The sequence below is a fragment of the Helianthus annuus genome, chromosome 2, assembly GCF_002127325.2.
Source record: "Helianthus annuus cultivar XRQ/B chromosome 2, HanXRQr2.0-SUNRISE, whole genome shotgun sequence".
Lineage (NCBI taxonomy): Eukaryota > Viridiplantae > Streptophyta > Magnoliopsida > Asterales > Asteraceae > Helianthus > Helianthus annuus.
The window spans coordinates 155,653,651-155,680,095 of NC_035434.2; the positions used below are offsets into that span (position 1 = coordinate 155,653,651).

A 26,445-nucleotide genomic window follows, 5' to 3' on the forward strand; every position below is an offset into this window, starting at 1 on the left:
CACAAGTCTAACGGCCTTGTGCGAGTCACCCGTTGATACCCATTAGTACCGGCCCAATAACACGAAACCCAACAAGTCTATAAGCATAAACACGGCCCAAAAATACAACCAACAATCAACTTGTGCGATTCATGCTGTTCATATAATCTTGTGCGACTGGTGTTATTTGTGCGATTGGTCTTTGGGCTTTGAGCCCAACAGTTATCAAGAAAACATAGCTTGTGCGATCCAATAGTCTTGTGCGACTATTGGTATCTTGTGCGACCAAATCAGACTTGTGCGACTTAGGAAGCCTTGTGCGATCAGGCTTATTACTCGCAATTTATGGAAATCAGTATTATCTTTCCTTCAATCATGCAATCGGTTACTAAATTTCCAATTACTTTGCAATATTTAGATTAACAGTTTCCTAGTCATGCACTAATCGATCAACATGTTATTATCAATTAAATAAATGAATTATCAATTATTTCATATGGATTCCAACTAACCTCCCATCATGATCATCATCTATCATAACATTCAATTCACAAAATCAATCAACGATTTTTTGAATAATAACAACATCCTCTCATATCATGCACCCATCAATTTGTACACCTCACATGGTCATCATACCATCACGTGTAGGCATGGCAACAACTATGTAAAATTCTAATGCTTATTGGACCTACCCTTCTTTAGTGGATCTGACACAATCATTAACCTACTAGACATTCATATCCATCACATGTTAATCAATTTATCATTATCAATAAACACAACAATGGCCGACAACTTGCTTAGGCATTCAGAGGATGATTTTTAATTGGACCGATTTATGTATAGTGGCTGACAAATCCATTCACATGCTACATACATTCTATCAAGTCACATAGGTTCGTCACATAATGTCAAACAATCTAATCATGTTTCGCATACAATTATATACTGATCATACAATGTATATTCAAACTTAGAGCATCATGAATATCTACTCAGAATATCAAATCAGTTACCTTAAATGTGGAAGGCACTAACCGAACCACGAATGATCAAATCAGGGAATCCAACTTCGAATGAGAAAGAGGCAGCCGTCGGGTTCAAAGAAAAACGAGAGAGTATAAGCTTTTAGGGTTTTTGTGATTATGTCAAATACTATCTTAATGAGAGGGTTTACGCAACACCAAATGTATATTCGCTGGATGTGAGCCGAGCCCAATTCTCGGGTTTCGTTTGGGCCGAGGACTAGCCCAAGAAAATTGAAAGAATGTTGTGCGACTCGGAGGTGTATTGTGCAATCGGTTATTCATTATGTGATCCACATATGTTACACGTATACACATAACACACTAAAATCTCATAACACTTATCACATAATAAAACATAACATTTAACATAACATACCATTAAATCAATGAATCATATAATCACGTAGCATTCAAACGTGTTACACTAAGTACAAGAATAGGTTCCAGATACGAGTTGTCACATTATCCCCAAGTTGAAAGAAATTTCGTCCCGAAATTTGGTACGTACCCACTGAGGAAGCTAGTTAAGTTGAATGGTTTTCCTGGGGTGTCACATCCTCCCCCCGTTGATCTAGAATTTCGTCCCGAAATTCCGTGGTAGCTTCAGTCTCAGCAGTGGTTGTACTGTTCGCGAACAATTGGGGGTACTTTTCTTTTATTTGATCTTCTCGTTCCCAGGTGAACTCTGGGCCACGACGGGAGTTCCAACGAACTCGTACAAGAGGTATTCTGGTGTTCTTGAGGACCTTGACATCTCGGTCCGTGATTTCAACAGGTTCCTCGACGAAATGCAACTATTCGTCGATAGTGAGTTCCTTCAAAGGAACTATGAGGGTCTCATCTGACAGACACTTCTTCAGATTCGATACGTGGAATACGTTGTGAACTGCACCGAGTTCAGCTGGTAGATTCAGTTTGTAGGCCACTTTGCCTATTCTTTCAATGATCTCGAACGGTCCAACGTACCGCGGATTGAGCTTGCCCCGTTTACCAAAACGAACCACACCCTTCCAGGGTGAGACTTTGAGTAGCACTCGATCCCCAACTTGAAACTCGAGTGGCTTCCTGCGCTTATCAGTGTAACTTTTCTGACGGTCACGAGCTGCCGCCATGCGTTGTCGTATCTGTGCTATTCGTTCAGTAGCATCAACTACCATTTCTGGACCTGTGATTTGACTATCCCCCACCTCTGCCCAACAGAGAGGTGACCGGCATTTACGTCCGTACAATGCCTCGAATGGAGCGGCTTGTATGCTGGTGTGGTAACTGCTGTTGTATGAAAACTCCACTAAAGGAAGATGTTTTTCCCAGCTGTTGCCGGAATCGATAACACACGCCCGAAGCATGTCTTCCAAAGTCTGGATAGTGCGCTCAGACTGCCCATCCGTCTGAGGGTGATAAGCTGTGCTCATGTCTAATCGAGAGCAAAAAGATTTGTGCATTGCCTGCCATAGTTCTGAAGTGAATCGTGCATCCCGATCCGAAATAATAGAGGTTGGCACTCCGTGCCTCGAAACAACTTCCTTCAAGTAGACGTCTGCTAAGGTAGAGAACTTATCCGTTTCTTTGATAGCTAAGAAATGAGCAGACTTTGTGAGTTGATCTACGATCACCCAAATAGTATCATTCCCACGCTGGGACCTAGGCAGGCCAGTAACAAAATCCATGGAAATTTCTTCCCATTTCCACTGTGGTATCTTGGGTTGCTGAAGTAGGCCTGAGGGTTTCTGGTACTCCGTCTTGACTCTCGCACAGGTCAAACACTTGCCGACGTAAGTTGCAATGTGTGCCTTCATGCTAGGCCACCAATATGTAGTTCTGAGATCGTGATACATTTTATCCGAACCTGGATGTACCGAGTAGCGAGACTTGTGAGCTTCATCCATTACCAGCTCGCGTAAGTTGCCATAATGTGGAACCCAAATGCGTCTTGTTACATAGTAGGCGCCGTCTTCCCTTTGTTCTAATCGTTGCCTTGAGCCGCGTAGGGCTTCAGCCCTGACGTTTTCTGGTTTCAATGCTTCTACCTGAGCATCTCGTATCTGTTCAGGAAGACTAGACTGAATTGTGAGTTGCAAGGCTCGTACACGCCTAGGTAAAGTATCTTTTCGACTAAGAGCGTCAGCCACAACATTGGCTTTGCCTGGATGGTACTTGATGGCACATTCGTAATCATTCAGTAGTTCAACCCATCGACGTTGCCGCATGTTCAATTCCTTCTGCTTGAAAATATGCTCGAGACTCCTGTGATCGGTGTAAATAGTGCACTTGGTACCGTACAGGTAGTGTCCCCATATCTTAAGCGCGAAAACAACAGCTCCCAGCTCTAAATCGTGCGTCATGTAGTTCCGTTCATGAACTTTAAGTTGCCGCGAAGCATAGGCAATGATTTTATCCCTTTGCATCAGTATACAACCAAGACCCTGAATTGACACGTCGCAATAGACCACAAAATCATCCGTGCCCTCTGGCAATGAGAGAATAGGTGCGCTGCATAGCCTATCCTTTAGGTACTGAAAAGCCGTTTCTTGTGTATTACCCCAACGATAGGTAACACCCTTCTGTGTCAACAAAGTAAGCGGCTGTGCGATCTTGGAGAAGTCTTTGATGAACCGTCTGTAATAACCCGCCAAACCCAAGAATTGGCGTATTTCCGTTGGTGTACGCGGTGCAGGCCAGTTCCTGATCGAATCTACCTTGGATGGATCAACATGAATCCCATCCTTGTTTACCACATGGCCTAGAAAGTGAACTTCACAAAGCCAGAAGTCGCATTTTGAAAACTTGGCGTACAGTTGTTCCTTTCGAAGAAGTTCCAAGACAAGTCGTAAGTGCTGCTCGTGTTCCTCCTGACTCTTGGAGTAGATCAGGATGTCGTCGATGAAAACAATAACAAACTTGTCTAGGTAAGGCTTGCACACTCTATTCATAAGATCCATGAAGACTGCCGGTGCGTTTGTTAACCCGAATGGCATGACTAGAAACTTGTAGTGGCCGTAGCGAGTTCTGAATGCTGTCTTAGAGACGTCCTCATCCCGGACTCTCAGCTGATGGTAACCTGACCTCAGGTCAATCTTGGAGTAGTAGCTCGACCCTTGCAACTGGTCGAATAAGTCATCAATACGTGGCAGAGGGTAGCGGTTCTTCACAGTCACCTTGTTCAGTTCGCGGTAGTCTATGCACATCCTGAAAGTTCCATCTCTCTTCTTCACAAACAGTACTGGAGCTCCCCAAGGCGAAGAGCTAGGACGAATAAAGCCCTTATCCAAGAGCTCTTGTAGTTGCGTTGACAGTTCTTCCAGTTCAGTTGGAGCTAAACGATACGGTGCGCGAGCTATAGGTGCTGCTCCAGGAGCTAGCTCGATTTGAAACTCGACCTGGCGATGAGGCGGTAGACCAGGTAAATCTTCAGGAAACACTTGAGGAAAATCACGTACAACTGGGATATCCTCTATTCTTTTCTCTTTCGTTGATGCATCAGTATCTAGTGCCAAAATGGCAGTGTGACCCTTTCGTAAACATTTCTGAGCCTTCAGGAAGGAGATGATGCCAACCACAGCACCACTCTTGTCGCCTTGAACTTCGAGAGGTTCTTTACCAGAACGAGGAATACGAATGATCTTCTCCTTACATAGGATCTCTGCTTGCTGCTTGGATAACCAATCCATACCAATGACGATGTCAAAACTACCCAGAACTATAGGAATGAGGTCGATGGAGAAAGTCTGACCAGCGAGGATAAGATTACAACCCTGAACTATGTGTGTGGCCTCTAGACTCTTACCACTAGCTAACTCTACGACATGTTTGGTGTTTAAGGGAGTTGGTGCACGTTTTAACATTTGGCTAACTTTCAAAGACACATAACTTGTATCCGCACCCGAATCAAACAATACAGTAACATAAAAGTTGTCAAGAAGAAACTTACCCATAACTACGTTGGGATCATTTCTGGCATCACCCTGCCCCAACACAAATGCACGTCCCCTAGCTTCGTTGCCGTTGTTGTTCCCACCTTGTTGTTTCCGTTGCCTTGGTTATTGTTGTTGCTGTTGTTGTTCTGGTTTCGGTTTAACTGAGGGCAGTGTCTTTTGAAGTGACCTTCAGCGCCACAATTAAAACATCCCTTGTTGCCTTGTTGCCGATTCTGCGGTGTTTGCTGCTGTTGCTGATTCTGATTCGCAGGCCACGGGCTCGTACAATCCTTGGCCTCATGACCCATCTTGAGACACCTCTGGTAACGACCCTTGTTGCACTGGCCACTGTGGTGTCTGTTACAATTGTTACACCTTGGGAGGTTCCCTCGATAACCACCCTGCCTGCGACTGCCCGAAGATTGCTGACTAGGGCTCTGATAGTTGTCAGTCTTCCGCTGCTGCACCTGAGACTGAACTGAAGCTGAACCTTTGCTGGAATCCCCCTCCCATTTTCTCTTGTTGTCACTGGGGCTAGCAGGAGTAGCAGAAGTGGTAACGGTAGCAGTATCGCTGATGCGTTTAGGCAGCCTGTCTTGTTCCACTGCCTGATCCGTGAGGCGATGAGCAAGGCGCCGAATATCCTGGATGTAAGGTTGGCCGATGTCACGTGGCTTTGAATTTCTGGTGCCAACCCCTTGAGATACAACTCAATGCTTCTGATAGGAGGGTCCACCATAGTTGGACACAGAACGGCCAGCTTGTTTGACCTTTTAGTATATGCCTCAATTTCCGACCCAGTCATCTTCAAATGAAAGAACTCCACTTCTAACTTGTGGATGTCGTCGCGTGTGCAGTATTCCCGTTTAATCAGCTCCTTGAAATCATTCCAAGGAGTGGCGTTAGCAGCTGCCAATCCTAAAAGTTGGACTTGCGCATTCCACCAAGTCAGCGCGATTCCTTCCAGTGTGCCAGTGGCGTACTTCACCCTGCGAGCCTCAGGGCATTCACACATTTCAAACACAGACTCGAGCTTTTCAAACCAATGGAGGAGTCCCACTGCTCCCTCCGTGCCACTGAACGTGCTTGGACGACAGTCCATGAAATTCTTGAAAGTGCAAACAGGTGGCTGAGCGTCTTGACCTGTTGTGTATATAAGAACAGGACAAGGTTAAACACAAGAGTTGGTTTAGGAATGTAGGATCTAGAGGTCCTAGTGTGGTTACGACTGCAGGGTATACCTCCTGCTTGTGCGGCTGCAAGTGCCGCAGCAACCTGTTCGTTGATGAGAGCCGTCAACTGGGCTTGAGTCAAGTTAATACGTCCAGCCATGATCTTCATAGCAAATATAACATATGTGAGAGAGGTTCGCAAATAGTGCGATGACAGAAGAGAGTAAGCACACAAGTGTTCTAGAGCAATTTCGAATAGTAAGCAATGTAATCTAAGCATACCACGAGCAAAGTTCTATGTAATTCTAGCATGTAGGCAATAAACATAAACCATATTACCTAGGATGTTGAGTCTTGCACGTGGAGCGAGGCGTCATTGTGGATCGTTGAGCACTGTACTGGTTATAGTCTGGTTTTAATAAAAACGTTTTTCCCATATTAAAACCAAGTTTTCTATAACCAATGGCTCTGATACCAATCTGTCACACCCCAAAATCCACCTGCGGAGTATCACCGCTTGGGAGCGTGACTGACCAGGATCAAGCCACCAATCATATTGAACATACAAGTAATAAATAAAAGTGTTTGTAATTCAACCAAACCAATATGAAAGGTGTTTAAAAACGTAAGTATAAATTCAACGTTTAGCGGAAGCATATGAGTAAAAGCCCAACATAAATAAAGTATGTAATGCCATAATGTTAAATCAAGGCATTCACGATCCTTGTCCACAATGACCGCGCCTCCCAATGCAAGCTCCATGTATACCTAACGACCTGCAAGGCATGTAACAGAGAGTCAACAACTAGTTGAGCGAGTTCACAGTAAGTAAGTTTGTAATAGTAAGTTCCTTTCGTCACATGTGGCTCTACTAGGCCGATAGTATGTTCTATTAGTGGGGGCTTCCCATATTTGTATATACACTAGACTATTTGTAACCATAAGTGTTCTTCTTAACCCGAGAACAGTAGTACGTACAAGGTTTATGTAGGTTTTACGTAAGTGTCCTTCACAAACCGAGGACAGTGGTACGCGGGGGTTTACGTAGGTTTTACGTAAATGCCTATCACAATCCGAGGCAGTAGTGAGTATAAGTTTACGTAGGTTTTACGTAAGTGTCCTTCACAACCCGAGGACAGTGATGTGTACAAGTATACGTAGGTTTTACGTATGTATCCTGCGCATCCGAGGACGATGGTAGATAGTCTAGTAACAGTGAAAGTACAAATCTATTCCTTCAATCCCATTCCCAACCCCGGGAATCCCATGCCTTGTTAAGAGTGTGAACTCACCTTGGTTTGCTCGGCAGATACACAGAAAGGTCAAGTCTAGCTGCTAGTGGTCAACCACGTCCTAACATGGTTACCATATAAGTCAGGTTTTTGGTTTCGAGTAAAGCACGTATGTTTACACAGAGATAGCAAGTTACGAACACACGCATCACGTTGTACAGTCCTAGCGTAATCCAAACTTGTGTGATTGATGCGTGTGTAGTGTAACATAATTTAGATGTATATTTTAAGCCCTTTTTACACTTTTAGCCAAGTTTTAAATTTATAAAACACGATATTTACTAACACTAAACACACATATGGGCAAGTGCACCCATTGTGGACGTAGTATAGTGTTGGTAAGATACCGAGGTCGTCCAAGGACACAAGAGCTTTTAGTACCGGTTTATCCTCAACGTCTAATCAAATCAAAATGTTAGAAAAGGTTTTTTAAACTAAGAAAATAAAAACTAACTAAATGCTGAAAAATAAAAATAAAAATAAAAACAGATAGACAAGATGAATCACTTGGATCCGACTCGTGTATTAGTATAACCTTTGATTATTTTCGCACTTTTGCACTTGTTTAAGAGATTATCTTAGTTATTGTAGTAGGCCCCTCTTTTGAAGGCGACGTTACCCTCAACCCAGTAGTTTGAGTCAGCAAGGATACAATCCTAAAGGGTTGGATTATTGGAAGATAATGAATTAAGTTATTAATGCAAATTATGGTAGGCCCCGCTTTTGGCGGTGACGTTACCCTCGACTAAGTAGTCTGAGTCAGCAGGGATACAGTCCTAAATAGCCGGGTTATAGTATTAATAGTAGTTAACTTATGAGGGGGTCAAAGATTTTGGATCCCCGCCATCCAATACCTATGGGCATTGAAGGAGATCCTACTAAATTTGACCCAGGTCCCTTGCAGGACCTCTAAACGCTGAACAAGGGCAAGACCCTTACCAAACCGTACCCTTAACCCCCGACCAGGTAGCCAACGTACCTCCATATAGACCGTGGAGATATGAATGGTGAAAATCTTTATTTTATATAGACAGTAAAATAATGCCAAGACACCACGGACAAACGATAAGGAAAGATCACCTTCAACATAAGCAACTAGTTATTAAAGTCATTAATACAAAACCAAATAAAAAGTGCAAAAGATTAAAAATAAAAAGTATTATACTAAACACTTGTCTTCACCAAGTGATGTAAGAGACTTAGGCAAACATGGCCTTGATTGTCAAGAACTCTTACGATCAATCTTGGATCCCGAGACGACTCACACACTCTATGATGGACAATGGATGATGGTGGTGGATGATGGTGTTATGATGGTGCTGGGTGGTGGATGAAGTGTGAGAGAGGTGGTGTGCCAAGGGATGAGTTGCAATGAAACCAAGCACTCCTATTTATAGGCTGAACAGAATGCTGGGCACGGCCCCGTGTCCGCTGGACACGCCCCCGTGCCTGTCTGACACTCTCTCTCTCTTCATTAATTGTAATTCGGAATTACAATTAATGCGCCTGTTGTACTTTCGCCACGCCCCTGTGTTCACTGGACACGGCCCAGTGGTGGGCAATAGAAGCTTCTATAGGTTTCTCTTTTCTGCTGCTTCTTGGGCACGGCCCCGTGCTGGCTGAGCACAGGGCGTGTTCAGTCTTCTGTCTTCTCTATTTTGCTTGGGAGGATGCTATTGAGGGGTCGGGCAATCCCCTTATGTTCCTTTTCTTGTATTTATGTTAGATTTAGCTGTCTTTTTGCTTCTTTTGTGAATTTGAGCTCATTTAATCCTGAAAATACAAAAGGAAGACAAAAACACTCTTTTTCCAACATTAGTACTTAAAAAGGGTTAGTTTTATGCCTTATTTGATGTATTTTATATGTTGCATTTTACACACATCAAATACGCCCGCACTTGAACTTTTGCTTGTCCTCAAGCTAAACTCTTTAATATGTGGCTTTACACTCCCAAATGGAATTGGTAGAAGAGAAGGTTTTGGCTTGTCATAGAGTGTCGGGAATCCAAGATCTTTTTGGGTTTTATTTTTATTTATTTACAATCCGATTCGTTATGATTTGTTTAGAACGTTTCATAGGAAAAATTACTTATTTGGGCATAACATGCCTTTTTAAAATTCCATTTATATACAAGTTCACATACCTCACGGGAGAAATCACTCACACTCGGCCGAAGGTGTATTTTTAGTGAATCACTCGAGAGCGGCATGGAACTTATTCCTACCATAAGCTTGCCAAGCAATCAATCCTCCTCCTTTTTAACTTGTTACCTTTGTAAATATCAAGAGGACTTTTTTTGGGTAAAGGCTTGGGCTAAAGGTGGGTGAATGGGTTAGTGGAAAAGGACGAAAAGCGTAAAAAGCGTCGGTTTTCGTAAAACATTTTGTTTTAGTGACTTTTTATTTTTGAAGTATTTCTTCAAACAAGCTTTTGTTTTAAGAGCTTTGTTTGTTTATTTCTACTCCATCATCATCATTTTTTTTTCAGTCTCACGAAAACCGAGCTTGTTACTAAAATAAAGGGTAAAAATAAAAAGGGTTTTGGTGGGTAAAAGGGTTTTAGGGTAAACTAGGGGGATTTTGGGTAGGTGGTAAAAAAATATGAAAAATAATGGTGTGAAAAGAAAAAGGGTTAGTCCTAATGCCTTCATCATTTACTTACTTGGGTTTAAGTTGGTAAGGACCGGGAATGAATCGTCGTGGCAAGTTCTAGAGTCGTAAGAACCAAGCGGCTATTCACACAAGAAACGAAAAATGAGCATTTAGTCTAAAGATGTAAATTTGTATGCTCAATAAAGGCTCAAAACTCACTTTTTGTGGGAATGGGTTTTTTCTATGTGATCAAGTATATATAATCAAATTTTAACTAAGCTTGTCATGCCGTTTCATAATTTTCTTATGTTGGTTCTTTTTATCACGACGCTCTCGGTTGTAAATTTGTAAAAATATAACCTTATTAATCTTAGAATTCCTAACTTAAACTTTAGACAAGTAAAAAAAATGAGAATTTTTGAAAAAATTTGGGGTGTTTAGCGGTTCCAATAGAGTTTTGTGTAAGGCTTGTTTTTAGGACTTGCAAAATTTCAAGGTTTTAGCATCCCCCCCACACTTAAATTACACATGGTCCTCAATGTGTCCCAAAAATAAATTTTTAGGTTGATTAGATGTGTAAAATGGTGTTAAAAGCAAAGATTTTATGTTACTGGCAGTCTGGACACGGCCCCGTGGGGACCGGACACGACCCCGTGTTCAGGTGCCAGTAACGAAAATTAAAGAAAAGAAACAGAAGCCTGGACACGGGGGCGTGTCTGGTGAACACGGCCCGTGTCCAGTTACCTGAACTGGGCATTTTTCTGCAGGGGGTGCAGCACGGGGCCGTGTTGGTTGGATACGGCCCGTGTTGAACCTTCTGTATCGGAGAAATTGATGTCGGGTTGCCTTGTTCTTGTGCATGGGGCCATGTTTCTTGTTTTCCTTTTCATCCTTTACCACCATGAGTGTGTTTTATTTATTATGAACCATCCAATCCTTAAAACCATCATTCCATTAAAACCATAGAGAGATCTTACATAGTCTTAAATTTATATTAAGTTAAATAAGAAGATAAAGAAGCATTAAACCATGGAGTTCTAGCCTACACATTATTTTAGTTAGCAAAGTTTCCAAGAAGCTAGTAGTCTTGGTTAGATATGGCCTTATAGAACTCCTTCTTCCGGGTGTGGTTTTCCTCATATGTCGGCGAGCCACTCCTCCACCTCCCTTGGAAGGAGAAAAGAGGGCTCATTAGCGTCAGTTTGAGGAGTTGCGATTTCCACCAGGATCTCTTGTTGGTGCTCCATGGGAGGTTCCGCCGGAAAGTCATCCCACCCAGTAGGGTTGTTAACTCCGAGTGCCAAGTTCCAATCCTGTTGAGGGAGGACCGGTTCCGTTGGGGGTGTCACAAGAATATTTAACCTCTGGTGTAAGAGGCTAATCTCTTGGAAGCTATTCTCGAGGCCCACCGTAAGATCGTTAATACGGTCGATTAAGACCTCCTCTACTGACGTCATTTCGTCGAGAGCCTCCCTTAATGCTATCACATAATGCACAAGTGTAGCTTCAATGGAGGGCCTCCTTCCTCTTCGGTTGTCTGATGAATGCACGGAAGATGTTTCTCTGTTTTCACTTGACATTCTACGAAAAACAAACTAAAGATAGTTTATTTATTGAGACAGTAGTCCGGACACGGCCCCGTGCTCAATGAGCACGGCCCCGTGTTCATCTTTCTGCAGAGTTTTGGACCAGGGAAACTTGATGTTTTAAGTCATTTTCTGAACTTGTGGGGTCTTTGTAGACATTAGTAACTTAAAACAATGTTATAAAACATATTTTTACTAAGATTCCCTGATCAAAACTCATCAACCCCTACAACAAAGCTTGAAAAATTCAAACTTTAATGGAGGTTCTTGGAGAAAGATGAAGAAGAAGGAAATGGTTAAGAGAGGAAAGGACAAGATGGGTTGTTGGAACCTTCTTTTAGAACTTACCTAGGATAGTTGAGAGAAGATTCCTTCAAATCTCTGTCCCAAGCTGGTCTAAATGTGCAGAATTCTTGGCTGCATTTATAGAAAACGACAACATCCTGGACACGGCCCCGTGTTCAGTGGACACGGCCCCTTGTGCAGATAGAATTCTGACACAGTTTGTCCGTATTCTGATGTAAGGATCAGAAGGGAATCTTTTGGTGGGCACGGAGGCGTGTTGGCTGGACACGGCCCCATGTCGAGAGACTGTTTTTATGAAGTTTGTCTAGCCAAAAAATTTTAAGGAACTTAGTAGTATCAGGTGGCTCCTGACTGGTTGGGACAACCCCAACGTGCATGAGATACCTTAATTGTCCTAGACTAAGGCGAGAACGCAAGAGGTTGTCGGTTAGGGTAATTCCTACTTTCATTCTAGGTGGACAAGTCCAACCCTTTTCCGGGCTCTCGTTAAAGAAGGTGTATGCCGAATTGCTCAGGTCTATGTATGCACCGAACGAAGTCGATGGAGAGTCCTTCACGGTACAATCGGCACAGGGACGACTACCGTCCAAGTCTTCGCTAGGAATGAAGGTATTTTTGGGAGCAACGACGTTGTCGGAATGCGATCCCAACATTTCTTCATGGTCATCGTCTTGGGGCGGATCAATAAAATCCTTCCTAAGCTCTTTTGACCAATTTAGAATTAGCTCTTCTAGCTGAAATAACTCGTCAAGGAGCATTTCCCCTAGAATATCTGGCTGGGCGCATTCGAGGGAGAGATAGTGCTTATTTTTACTTTCGCCCCTCTTAAGGTTATAAGGAATCGGTGGGTCTATGTAGTGGGGCCTATAATTTAGAAAGTAACATTTTACTTCTTCATGTTCGCCTCCACATAATTGACACCACGTACCATAAGAGTGCCGAAAGTAAAAAGAATTACTATCACTCATGTTTATGTCAGAATTTACCAACCGCCGGGATCTAACGGTTCTGTTTTCAGCAAGTGAATCTTGGGCACGGGGGCGTGTTGAGTGAGCACGGCCCCGTGTTCAGCTTACTGTCTGACTTAAAACAGGATTGCCAGTTCCAAAGATTGAGCACGGGGGCGTGTTCAGCGGGCACGGCCCGTGCTGAGCTCTGCAGAAGCTGAAAAACTAAGAAAATCCTAAAAAATTAAAAAGAAAAATAAAAAGATGATTAGGCCGTTGATTCCTAACTTTCTTAAAATCCTTGTGTCCCCGGCAACGGCGCCAAAAATTTGATGCGTGTGTAGTGTAACATAATTTAGATGTATATTTTAAGCCCTTTTTACACTTTTAGCCAAGTTTTAAATTTATAAAACACGATATTTACTAACACTAAACACACATATGGGCAAGTGCACCCATCGTGGACGTAGTATAGTGTTGGTAAGATACCGAGGTCGTCCAAGGACACAAGAGCTTTTAGTACCGGTTTATCCTCAACGTCTAATCAAATCAAAATGTTAGAAAAGGTTTTTTAAACTAAGAAAATAAAAACTAACTAAATGCTGAAAAATAAAAATAAAAATAAAAACTGGTAGACAAGATGAATCACTTGGATCCGACTCGTGTATTAGTATAACCTTTGATTCTTTTCGCACTTTTGCACTTGTTTAAGAGATTATCTTAGTTATTGTAGTAGGCCCCTCTTTTGAAGGCGACGTTACCCTCAACCCAGTAGTTTGAGTCAGCAAGGATACAATCCTAAAGGGTTGGATTATTGGAAGATAATGAATTAAGTTATTAATGCAAATTATGGTAGGCCCCGATTTTGGCGGTGACGTTACCCTCGACTAAGTAGTCTGAGTCAGCAGGGATACAGTCCTAAATAGCCAGGTTACAGTATTAATAGTAGTTAACTTATGAGGGGGTTAAAGAGTTTGGATCCCCGCCATCCAATACCTATGGGCATTGAAGGAGATCCTACTAAATTTGACCCAGGTCCCTTGCAGGACCTCTAAACGCTGAACAAGGGCAAGACTCTTACCAAACTGTTCCCTTAACCCCCGACCAGCACTAGTACAAAAGTAAGCATTAGACGAGGTTCAAATGTGTTTTTAGACGCGGTTATTTTCATAACCCCGTCTAAAAATATACACACAATGCCCACATTCCACAAACCTCACAAGATACCCCTTAAATTTTTGTAAATTTTACGTCTTATTATACAAACCGCGACTAAAGTTAATTATACATATTTTAAGACAGTGTTATGATAAAACCGTGACAAAAATGCATCCAAAACAAATCATCCAGCCACAATCTCCACCAAAATTCTACATTTTTTAATAATGATATTAATGTGATATTTAATTGTATAATTAGTAGTTATGTGTTTTTAGTTGCTTTTAATTGTTATAAGTTAACTATCTTTTAATATCAAACTTTGTTTTACACAGTATTTTGTGTGTTTTTACTTACTTTTTATTGTTATTGTTATAGTTTAACTTTTTTACATTTACCACTATGTTTGATGTATAGTAACAATTTATGTTTATGTTAAAGTTTTTATTATTATTTTTATTTAAAAATAATTTATTCTTTATTAAATGTATATAAATATTATATATATATATATATATATTTACACCTATATTAAATAGGTATAAATATTATATTTACATATTGATATACATATACATTTAGGTTAACCCTTTAGAATATACGTACATGTCCAAAATTTATCTAATGGAGATAAATTTTTGGATTATTCCGTTCATGACAACTTTTTGAATATTCAGTCTCATTTAGGATATGTATACATTTTAATGAGATGACATTTAAGAAAAAAAATAGGAATTTAGGGGAAATACTCTTGAAAAACGCTGCAATATTACCCCCTAAGGGGTAAAACTGTTACATTACCTAAAGGGTATTTTTGTAATCTTACCCATATTTATATAGTAAACTTCAATATTACCCTCTGTGCTTTACCTAAGACGACACGTTTAACCCCTCTTTTATTAAACTCTGGCGATATTCCAACCACCGGAGAAGCGTATTCCGACACTCCGGCGATATTCCGACCATTAGAGAAGCACCGTTCAACCTTCCATATTGTCGTCTGATCCTCTCACTCCCATTATCTCTCTCTATCTCGTCTCTTTCTCCGTCTCTCTATCTGGTCGCTGCCGTAGGGAGATCATCGGGAGGCAGTCTTGTCGGAGTTAACTGCCCCGGTGGAGTTAAGTGCAGATGTGCTGTGAATGACTATGTGATAGCAGTTTCAGTTGGGCAATCCCAAACACCTTACAAATATGAACTCCTGTCAGATTGCTTCAATACTCACTAATCAAAGGGTTCTTTAGATAAACAAACAACTACAATCTATAAAACACACATGATGTGTGCAAAATGCAACATATAAATTACATCAAATGAGGCATTAAACTAACCATTTTCTAGTACTAATGTTGGAAAAAAATGTGTTTTTGTCTTCCTTTTGAATTTACAGGACCAAATGAGCTTAAACGGATAAAAGAAACAAATAAACAACAAAAACCAACATAAATACAAAGAAAATGAATAAACGTGACATGCCTGACCCTTCGACAACATCCCCAAGAGCAAAAACAAGAAACAGAAGGCTGACCACGACCCATTCCCATTAGACACGGGGGCGTGGTCAGATATCAGAATAAAGGACAAAGCTGTGGAATCTTCTACGCCCACCACAGGGGAGTGCCCAACTCAGCACGGGGCGTGGTCAACGCTAAGATTCGCAGAATCTTGCAAAATATTGGTAGTACAGATACGCTTCTGCTCACGGGGCCGTGCCTAGCGAACACGGGCCGTTGTTGAGCCCAATGTTGACAAAAGCAATTAATGAAGGAAGAGAAAGAGATGGCCACGGGGGCGTGTCCGCTGGACACGGGGCCGTGGCCGGGCTTCTGTTCAGGCTATAAATAGGGGTGCTTGGTTCACTTCAAAGGCATCCCTTGGCAAACCACTACTCTCTCACTTTGCCGCCACTCCACCACCACTACACCACCAACACCCACCACGATCATCCATCATCCACCTTTAGAGTGTGTAGTAGTCTCGGGATCCAAGATTGATAGTAAGAGTTCTTGTCAATCAAAGGCCATGTTTGGCTAAGTCTCTTATGTCACTTGGTGAAGACAAGTCTTTAATGTATTACTTTTGATTTTTAATCTTTTCGCACTTTTTATTTGGTTTTGTATTTATGACTTTAATAACTAGTTTCTTATGTTGAAGGTGAAACTTCTTTATCATTTGTCCGTGGTGTCTTGGCATTACATTACTGTCTATATAAAGTAAAAGATTTACATCATTCATATCTCTACGGTCTAATAGAGATATGTTGGTTGTCTGGTCGGGGGTTAAGGGAATGGTTTGGTAAGGTTCTTGCCTTGTTCAGTGTATAGATCCTGCAAGGACCTGGGTCAAGCTTACTAGGACCTCCTTTAATACCCACTGGTATTGGATGGGGGCGGGTGCGAATGGCTTGATCCCCTCATATGTAAACTACTATTAATACATTAAATCGGCTACTTGGGATTCTATCTCTGCTGACTCAAACCACTTAGCCGAGGGTAACGTCACCTTCAAATGTGTACTCCGATAAGTAAACGATCCAGGTGAGGTTCACTTATCGAGTTCGACCCGACTCACGAGCCTAAACGAGCCCACTATTAATATAAATTTTTAATTAATATATTGAATATGTACTCCGATAAAAACAATTATTATTTATAAAATTATGAAAAAAACTAAGTTATATATGAAATAATAATTATAATTAAAATAAAATAATTAGTAAATAATAAACTCGCCAATCTCATGCTTGAAAAACTATCTAGGAGTCGAGCTGGAGCTTTTGAAAAAAAAAAAAACTAGAATTGTGTTGAGTTCAAGCTCAAACTTTCATAAGTTAATCGAGCTCGAACTCAAGCTTAGTTAAGATCGGACTCGGGACTCGTTAGCACCGATACCCAATACTAAAATATCGATCCACCCTAAAGTTTATTTCTTCCCGCCCAACACAATTACGATTCACCCTGAAATATATTTCTTCCCGCCCATCACAAAATCCCAAACTTCTTTTATCTTTTGAAACCTACCCCAAAATTAAACATGACGACCTTTCTTTTTGAAACCAAAGATCCAGCAGAGAGCAAGGCAATCTTCCCAATCGCTGTGCGGGTACACTGTCATGCCGACGTGAAGGAATCTTCAAGTCAAAGCCAGAGACGCCGACTGCAATCCCGATAGTCAATAAAACAAAACGCGACGAAAAGGTATGGATCACAAAAAATAGGTTAACTTTGCTATACTATTCCCCTCTGTTGCTATGTAGAAATTATCTTTGTTTGCTTCAGTTTTGTGGATACATGCGATTCCGATTTTTTTAATCTTGTTGTTAGTTTTTGTTTTTTTATTTAATGGCTTGATTGGAATCTTAATAATTTCTTATTATCCTGTATCTAGTTCCTCTGTTCCAATTTGTACTTGCGTTGGGGTTTTTTTGTGGGGATTTCAAAGTTGGTGCTTTTTTAAATTGCTTTTTTGTGGGGATTTCAAAGTTCCTCTGTTCTCATTTTTCCTTTTATTAACCTTTTTTCTTAATTGCTTTAACAGGAAAAATGAAATGACAAAAATGCCCTTGGCAGCTTGAACAGATATGGATGGAGTTAAGTCAGTTGGACCAAAATGGCAACGATGAAACCTTTTTGAATCCAGATGTTAAAAATGAAACCTTTGGACTGAACTGGCAAAATTGGCCAAACCAAAGGGACTAAAATGGCAATTTACTCTTTTAGAAAAGAGTTTGCTTTTAAGTAGAATACATTTATTGTTTTCATTTTGCTTTTTCTGTCAGATAACAAACATCATATATTTATGTGGTATGTTTAAGTCTACCTCTGTATTCTTTTGTTTCTGCTATTTAATTTATTAATATTTTCACTTGTTATATCAACACGATTTATGTTACTAATAGTAGTAGTATCAGCAGATAATGTGAACTACTCTATTACTGTTATTGTACCATCATGTGATTATATTATTGTTGCTTCATTAAAACAAGTCATATTAAAGGAAATAAGTGGTAAACTAGAAACCTTAGTTGAATCACATAATGGGCTCTGGATTCTTATTTCGATTGAGCCACCCATATCTCTAATCCTCAACCAGCACCACGTCTTTGTTCTAGAATAAGATGGTTGTGGTCTGCTATCGTTATGAATAAGATGGTAGAGAAGGTTGCTGATTTTGAAAAACCCTCACTTTGAAGCCTGTTTTGTAAGTTTTTTTATGGCTTGGTTTTGTTCCATGTGTTTTTTAGTTCATTGTTTGTTGTTTTGATCTATTGAAGTTCATTTGTTTGCAGTTGTGATGGTGTTATTGATCCTAACGCCTACCAATGAAATCTGATTAGTTAAGTGGGATACCCCATTTGAATAATGCTAGGAAACACAAGTACCTGGAAGCCCTTGATAGGCAAGTCAAATAGTTTATTTATATCTTCGCCAAGTTCATTTTCTACGTAAGTTTTTATCTTATTTTATTTGAGTTTTCGATCTCAGGAGTGACCTTGCAAAAGCTATTGAAATTCTCGTAAAGGATTTGAAGGTCTTTTCTACCTTTAATGGACAACTCTTTAAGGGAAATCAACCAGCTGCTAACACTTGACAACTTTAGGTGCTTATTTGAACATTTGTATGTATTGGGATAGCAAATCAACGTTGCAAAAATCCACATCAATTAAAACTCTTATTTACTGATCAGCATGAGAAGCTTCAGGTAATATCAAGTTAAGATTGTTTTATGTGTGTGAATTATGTGTTGGTTGCATGAATAGGTTAATAGATAGCTTTTATTTGGTATACTGTCATGGGCCAATTTTATTCTTTGTTTGCTAGCCAACTATGTAATTGTGTGTTGTAGCCTATCTGACATTAAGATTAAGATTATATAGAAAAGGCTTAGTTTGTTCGGGACTTTGGGTTAAGACTCCATATATCATCAAACGAATATTTTGCAATCTTTTGGTAGTGTAAAAGAAAATATCTTAAATCTGAAATGATAAAGCATACTTTTGTAGAAATCTTGGCTTTCCCACTAGTAGAATCAAGCTAATATGCCTTGTATAAAAATGGACCTGGGGAATTTTATTAGATTAAGAACTTGCATCATTTTCACATAAATGATTATGATGTATTTTGTGCAGATTATAAACTTCCCCATACCATTTAACTACTAGTTACATTTTAGCTTTGGTTATGTATAGATTCATAACTAACTTGCTTTTTTACTACTTCCAAAACAGAAATTTCACTTAGTCGTTTTTTGTTTGTCTTGTTGATAGTTGATGCAGTGTTCATTATATATCATGAAATGTGAAAAGAGATTGAAATGGAACATGCAAGAAAAAAAGAGTTGAGCTTAAAGCAATGTTAAAGATATTGACGGCCACCAACGAAACTTGGTGCAGACACGAAGTAGGCTACGGATGAAGAAATAGAAAAGACAAGGAAGGAGATGCCTTTTTTTTAACGGGCTGGGTGTTTCTTGGTTTAAATGTAGTTTTTTTTATGGATAGTAATATAGTTTTGAATAGATTAAGTAATGATTGTTATTTTACTCGTGTAAACTTTCGGGTTGAATGTGTATTGGGTCGATTTGAGCTTGTTCGGATTATTATGTTGAATATATATGAATTGATTGTTTGAAATTTGGACTACAGTTTTTTTTTTATTTTTTACTACAAATTATTATTTTTATTTGTTTAAAATTTAATTGCATATTTTTTTACATAATTGCTTATAAGTCGCGGTTCCTCTAACACCGACTAAAAGCTGATATAAAATTATAAAGTGATTTTAAGTCACGCTTTAAAACACCGACTAAAAACATTTTCCAAAAAGTAGTAACAATTTTTAAGTCGCGGTGGTGTATTTTAAGACGGGGTTTAACGAACCGCGTCTGATAAACAATACATTTTTAGCCACGACATTTTAAGTCGGGGTTCAAAACCGCGACTAAAAACTATTTTAACCGCGTCTAATGGTCACTTTTATACTAGTGCAGGTAGCCAACATACCTCCATATAGACCGTGGAGATATGAATGGTGAAAATCTTTTATTTTATATAGACAGTAAAATAATGCCAAGACACCACGGACAAACGATAAGGAAAGATCACCTTCAACATAAGCAACTAGTTATTAAAGTCATTAATACAAAACCAAATAAAAAGTGCAAAAGATTAAAAATAAAAAGTATTATACTAAACACTTGTCTTCACCAAGTGATGTAAGAGACTTAGGCAAACATGGCCTTGATTGTCAAGAACCCTTACGATCAATCTTGGATCCCGAGACGACTCACACACTCTATGATGGACAATGGATGATGGTGGCGGATGATGGTGTTATGGTGGTGGTGGGTGGTGGATGAAGTGTGAGAGAGGTGGTGTGCCAAGGGATGAGTTGCAATGAAACCAAGCACTCCTATTTATAGGCTGAACAGAAGGCTGGGCACGGCCCCGTGTCCGCTGGACACGCCCCCGTGCCTGTCTGACACTCTCTCTCTTCATTAATTGTAATTCGCAATTACAATTAATGCGCCTGTTGTACTTTCGCCACGCCCCCGTGTTCACTGGACACGGCCCCGTGGTGGGCAATAGAAGCTTCTATAGGTTTGTCTTTTCTGCTGCTTCTTGGGAACGGCCCCGTGCTGGCTGAGCACGGGGCGTGTTCAGTCTTCTGTCTTCTCTATTTTGCTTGGGAGGATGCTGTTGAGTGGTCGGGCAATCCACTTATGTTCCTTTTCTTGTATTTATGTTTAGCTGTCTTTTTGCTTCTTTTGTGAATTTGAGCTCATTTAATCCTGAAAATACAAAAGGAAGACAAAAACACTCTTTTTTCAACATTAGTACTTAAAAAGAGTTAGTTTTATGCCTTATTTGATGTATTTTATATGTTGCATTTTACACACATCAGTGATCAAACAAAACTTCAGTTGTAGGCTTGTAGATTCAATTTGTCTTTGAAGAAGTTTTGTTTAAAATCTCTGTTTGAACTTATAGTTACGTTAGTGCCATTTGCTCTTTGTTGGTTTTGTTTAAAATCTTTAATTTAAAGGCTTCCATTGTGAGTCACTTTAATTGAAAGGCTTTCATAGTGAGTTATCGATTTTTAAGGCATGTTAAAAGAATGCGTTTGACAAACAAAAACTTGCGTTATGTTGCCCAAGAAAGTCAATATTATTGTGTGTAGGTTGTTTGTATTAAATAATTGGAAAATTGGTTTTTAATAAACCAACCTTTGCCCCATTGGTAAATAATAATCCAACCTACAGAATTGGTATATAATAATCCTACCTATCAACATGTTGGTACTCAATGAACTTCTGTTAGTTTTTTTTTAACTGAAGTTAGTTTTTAAGTTTTATTTATTACACAAACAGTCCCTGTAGTTGTAATTTACTAGTTTTAACTATGGGTTAATAGCCAAAATGGTCCCTGAGGTTTGCTCTCTCTCCAAACACCCTTCTTTCTCTTCTCTCTCTCATCTCTGTCGAACACCACCACCACCACCACCGCACCGCCACCACCACCACCGCCACAGCACCGCCACCACCACCACCACCGCACCGCCACCACCGCCACCACTACCACACCGCCACCACCGCCACCACCGCCACAGCACCGCCGGCGCTAGTGGATTCTTCCTCACGAACAGAAATCGGCGATACATTGTAAATGATTTTCGATTTCCAAGCAACTGAATAAGGAACCGAAATCGGCGATTCTCTGTAAATTGTTAGTTCACGGTTGTCATTGATTCACCGGTTCAACGTTTGTCTCTTAATTCTGGTAATCCGGTGCTTAAATCATATAACAGTGCGAAACGGTAATCGAAAACGGAATACGTTTCTCAGTGAAGATATTTCGATGCAGATTCAGTAACAACAGTTTGAAATCAATCAAATCATCGCTCATCAGGTAAATACTTAACCTAATCTTCGAGTTTTTGTGTTTTATTTCATGAAATCCTTTAGGTTTAGACTGATTTTAATGAAACTATTAACCTAATTTGTAATGAATCGAGGAACATAATATCTAACTTCATGCTGTAATTTTCTATATCAAAATTTTAATATTAGGGTAAATTTTACATGTTAATGTTTGATTTAGTTGTACATTCTCTGCTATAGTCAGACTATTGCAGGTAACAATTGTTGTGGCGGTGGGGGTGGTGGCGGTGCGGTGGTGGTGGTAGTGGTGGTGGTGTTCGACAGAGATGAGAGAGAGAGAGAAGAGAAAGAAGGGTGTTCGGAGAGAGAGCAAACCTCAGGGACCATTTTGGCTATTAACTCATAGTTAAAACTAGTAAATTACAACTACAGGGTCTGTTTGTGTAATAAATAAAACTTAAAAACTAACTTCTGTTAAAAAAAACTAACAGAAGTTCATTGAGTACCAACATGTTGATAGGTAGGATTATTATATACCAATTTTGTAGGTTGGATTATTATTTACCAATGGGGCAAAGGTTGGTTTATTAAAAACCAATTTTCCTAAATAATTTATAAGAATATTCTTCCAACCAAGAAAGTTGCATATTTATCAAAACATTCAACAGTTGTATAAAACTGGAATTTTCTATATAAGAGTATCAAAATTCTTAAATTTATTTTAAAATGGTTTTAGTTACAGAAGGTGCACTAATTTTAACGTTATTTTACTAATTTCGTGAAAAAAACGTTAAAAAGCGAGGGACGGTTAATCATGCATCATGTGGTGGTGTTGATAGGCGAAAGACAATGGGGTACATGCGCTAATCGGCTTTTGTCCCAATTGCTGAGTGTTATGTGTCTTATGTCCAAGGCTTGATGCAAAATTACTACCGAGCTGGGGGTCTCTCTGGAAACAGTCTCTATTCCTACGAAGTAGGGGTAAGACTATCTACATTTTACCCCTACCTTATCTTTGCTATTGATGGGATATAATGAGCATGATGATGATGATGATGATGATTTAATGCACCATTCTTTAAATTCCCAGCTCTATGCTCAATTTAATGAAAAATGAAACGAAGTGAGATGATATATATATATATATATATATATATATATATATATATATATATATATATAACTATACATATATATATATAGGGTAGGGATCCTAAGAGAAGTCCACCCTATTTGAGAAACTTGAGAAGCATTCTGGACCACACATTTTCCTAAGCATTTCGTAATATACACATATGTATAGTTTAAAATCAACTATATACATATATGTATATAGTCTATTTTAAACTATACATATGTGTATATTACGAAAAGCTTAAGGTAAATGTGTGGTCCAGAATGCTTCTCAAGTTTCTCAATTAGCCTAGTGCTTCTCACACGATCCTAACCCTATATATATATATATATATATATATATATATATATATATATATATATATATATATATATATATATATAGGTAGAGGATCCTGTAAAAAAGGCCTAAAGTGTGAGAAAGGTAAGAAAGAATCTATACCATTATCTAATGGTTGAGATTAATAGGGACCATATTGTAAAATTTGATTTATTTTTTGTACTGAATTGAAAATTCTAGGGGTAATAAAGTCTTTATATCCATTCAAAAAATGGAAACTGTAAATCATAATCCCTACAATCTCTCTCTCTCTCTCCAGTTGATCTCCATCTACGATCAAAGATCTCTCTCATAATCATGACAGCGGCCATTCGGAAATCGGAATGATTATATTAACGAGTTTGTTTGTTAATCGGAAATCGGAAGATACGTTCAAAGATCTCTATGATTATATTAACGAGTTTATTTGTTAATCGGAAATCAGAAGATCAAACACGACAGCGGCAGCGGCGGCGGTGGTGGTACGAGCGGCAGCGGCGGTGGTGGTGGTGCGAGCGAAGCAGATGAACGATTCGGAGAATGTCGGAGATGATGGATGGCAGTGGTGGTGGTCGTGTGATCTCTCTCTCTACATCGAACGGTGCCGGAAGTGGAGAAGATGATACAGAGGTGTTATTTTTCTTTCAGTCATGGTGTTTATTTTCTTTTCTGAATAGTCTTATTTTCTTTTCTGAATGGTGTTATTTTGTTTCTGAATGGTGTTATTTTCTTTTTCTGAATGGTGTTATATTTTCTTTTTCTTTTTCTGAATGGTGTTATTTTCTTTTTCTGAATGATGTTATTTTGTTTCTGAATGGTGTTATTTTGTTTCTGAATGGCGTTATTTTCTTTTTCTGAATGGTGTTATATTTATTTACTGAATGGTGTTATATTATTGACTGAATGGTGTTATATTGTTTATTGAATGATGTTATTTTTTGTTTACTGGATGGTTTTTTTTGTTTCTGAATGGTGTTATTTTGTTTCTGAATGGTGTTATCTTGTTTCTGAATGGTGTTATTTTTTTGTTTACTGAATGGTGTTATATCTTGTACTGAATAGTGTTATTTTGTGTACTGAATGGTGTTATATTTTTGTTTACTGAATGGTGTTATATTATTTTCGTAAAAACACCATGCACTGAACTATGAATTTTTTAAAACACCATGTCATGAACATGGCTATGATTCTGTGAATGATGCAAAAAAAATTAAAATGAATGATGTTATGGACGGTTATATTCCTTAAATCAAGGATTTTCTTTCTCCAAATCCTTAAATCAATGATTACCATATTTGAATTTGTTAATGAATTTACAATCTTACCCTTTTCAATTAATTTAAATCTAATGGTTGAGATTCTTTCTTACCTTTCTCACACTTTTGGTCTTTTTTACAATAACTCCACCCTATATATATATATATATATATATATATATTTAAAGAAACCAAAATAACTTAATGTTCAAGGATTTTTTTTTTCATAAATGGTTATACATGGCCACCTTAAATGACAGGTGGATGCTTTCTTGAACATCTTTCACGGTACATTGCCATGGCGGTTTCTTGGCATCTTACACTTCAGAACTAACTTATACATGACATATGTTTTAAGACCAAGATGACGCTCCTATGGCAAGCCCTTTGCGAAAGATGTTTAAGAAAGTACCCCAAGTGAAGCGGGTCAAGGGTCCATACCCCTTTCCGAAAAAAAAAAAAATAATAATATCGAAGTACAAGTATATATGTATCACACATTTTGCAAATTGCAACTTCAAAGCTCAAATTCTTCATCCCTTAGCCATCTTGGCTGCTTCTTCATCGTTAAGAACAATGTACTAGCTCGCTTTTCTCAGCTGGCCTGAATAAGTAACACATCCCCAAATACAACACAAGACTGGCTACTTCCTCTACTACCCTAGACACCCATTGGTAAATGTCCATAAGTACAATAACACCAACTCTTGCGAAAAAAAAATAACAGAAAACCAAGTGAAAGAACCGAACATATAGAGTCAAATTTCTATGAGATTTCTCATCAATCTTAGAATGCTCCGTCAACAACCTAATCGACCACCCAACGGGTAAGATGATAACACTATAACTGATGGTGTCCGACCACATATACACTTCTCTCCAAGTCATCCAGTCTTTATTATAAGGGCTGGTTTCATCCATCATTATCGAAGCTACATTAACCAAAACCTTCAGTGTGATCACGATCATCAAAACTATCTTTTCCCTTGCATGCAACACCGGTTTCAAATAAGGCAATCCGGCCCCAATCAAGACGATCAGAGTGAACAAAAGTACACTATTGATGAACTGAAATATCCAAAACAAAACATTCCACCCATGAGGAGTACCAGTAACCTTCACATAATGGTTCTCCTCGGCTGCACAAAACAAGCTAAGCGTTTGCATAGTAAGTGACACACCCATTAACAAATGCACCCGGTGAACACATCGTTGATTATTAAAGCACAAAGAGATCCAAAACCCTAAAAAGCACAGATACATGAGGGAGAAAATGAAGTAAAGAGACGGGAGCTGCGTTAGCCCGGCTGATAGATAGTCTTTGGTTGCTCCCTCATCAATGTTGTACATCTCTGTGTGGACGTCCATGGTGACGAGCGATCGGGTGTTGCAGTTGGCATAGAAGAGCGCATACTCATCAGAGAAGGTCATAGAGTATGATTTGTGAAAGGAATGTTGGAAAATCTTGATGGGTCGGGTACGTGTCAACGGGTTGGAGCTGAACCGGGTCTAACCAATAAGGAAAACGGTTCGTTTACGGATCATGGTTTGTTCGAATGGGTGGTCCGGGTTACTTATTTATGCATGTGCTAATATTGAACAAAAGGAATATACCCATGATTTAGAAGCTGCATGCAAAGGAGAAATGGTCAAGTTTTGACCGAGTTTCATGCAAGTGGAACGTTGGAGTGGGTTGTTGTGATTTAATTTGGCATGTGTTTTTTTGTTTGTTTTCTTTATTATAAATAGGGTAAGATAGAGTTCAGTTTTTGTACCCCATAATTTTCATCAATATAAAGTAGCAAGTTTCTTCCGGTTCATACATACATACGTGAGTGTAGTGTGTGGTGAGGGGCCTGTAACCAACAAGGAAGACTGAGG

General features: G+C 39.3%; 1 protein-coding gene and 2 long non-coding RNA genes across 3 annotated transcripts; 2 read left to right on the forward strand and 1 right to left on the reverse strand.

Moving 5' to 3' along the window:
- The first annotated feature begins 16,922 nt into the window (after positions 1 to 16,922).
- On the forward strand, positions 16,923 to 18,375 carry LOC110925088. Its single transcript, XR_002584434.2, has 3 exons — positions 16,923 to 17,174; positions 17,515 to 18,177; positions 18,266 to 18,375. It is a non-coding gene; the product is annotated as an uncharacterized LOC110925088 (long non-coding RNA).
- An 87-nt stretch (positions 18,376 to 18,462) lies between these two features.
- Positions 18,463 to 19,609, forward strand: LOC110925095. The gene is made up of 2 exons (XR_002584435.1): positions 18,463 to 18,678; positions 19,244 to 19,609. It is a non-coding gene; the product is annotated as an uncharacterized LOC110925095 (long non-coding RNA).
- Positions 19,610 to 25,131: 5,522 nt separating this feature from the next.
- Positions 25,132 to 25,995, reverse strand: LOC110898805 (protein CANDIDATE G-PROTEIN COUPLED RECEPTOR 7). Its single transcript, XM_022145650.1, has one exon. It carries the CDS (start codon positions 25,993 to 25,995, stop codon positions 25,132 to 25,134), a length of 864 nt encoding a protein of 287 aa, XP_022001342.1.
- Between the last annotated feature and the right edge of the window lie 450 nt (positions 25,996 to 26,445).

Bases quoted from the DNA above. Each gene is read 5' to 3' on its own strand.
- LOC110898805 (XM_022145650.1), bottom strand. From the start codon at position 25,995: ATGACCTTCTCTGATGAGTATGCGCTCTTCTATGCCAACTGCAACACC.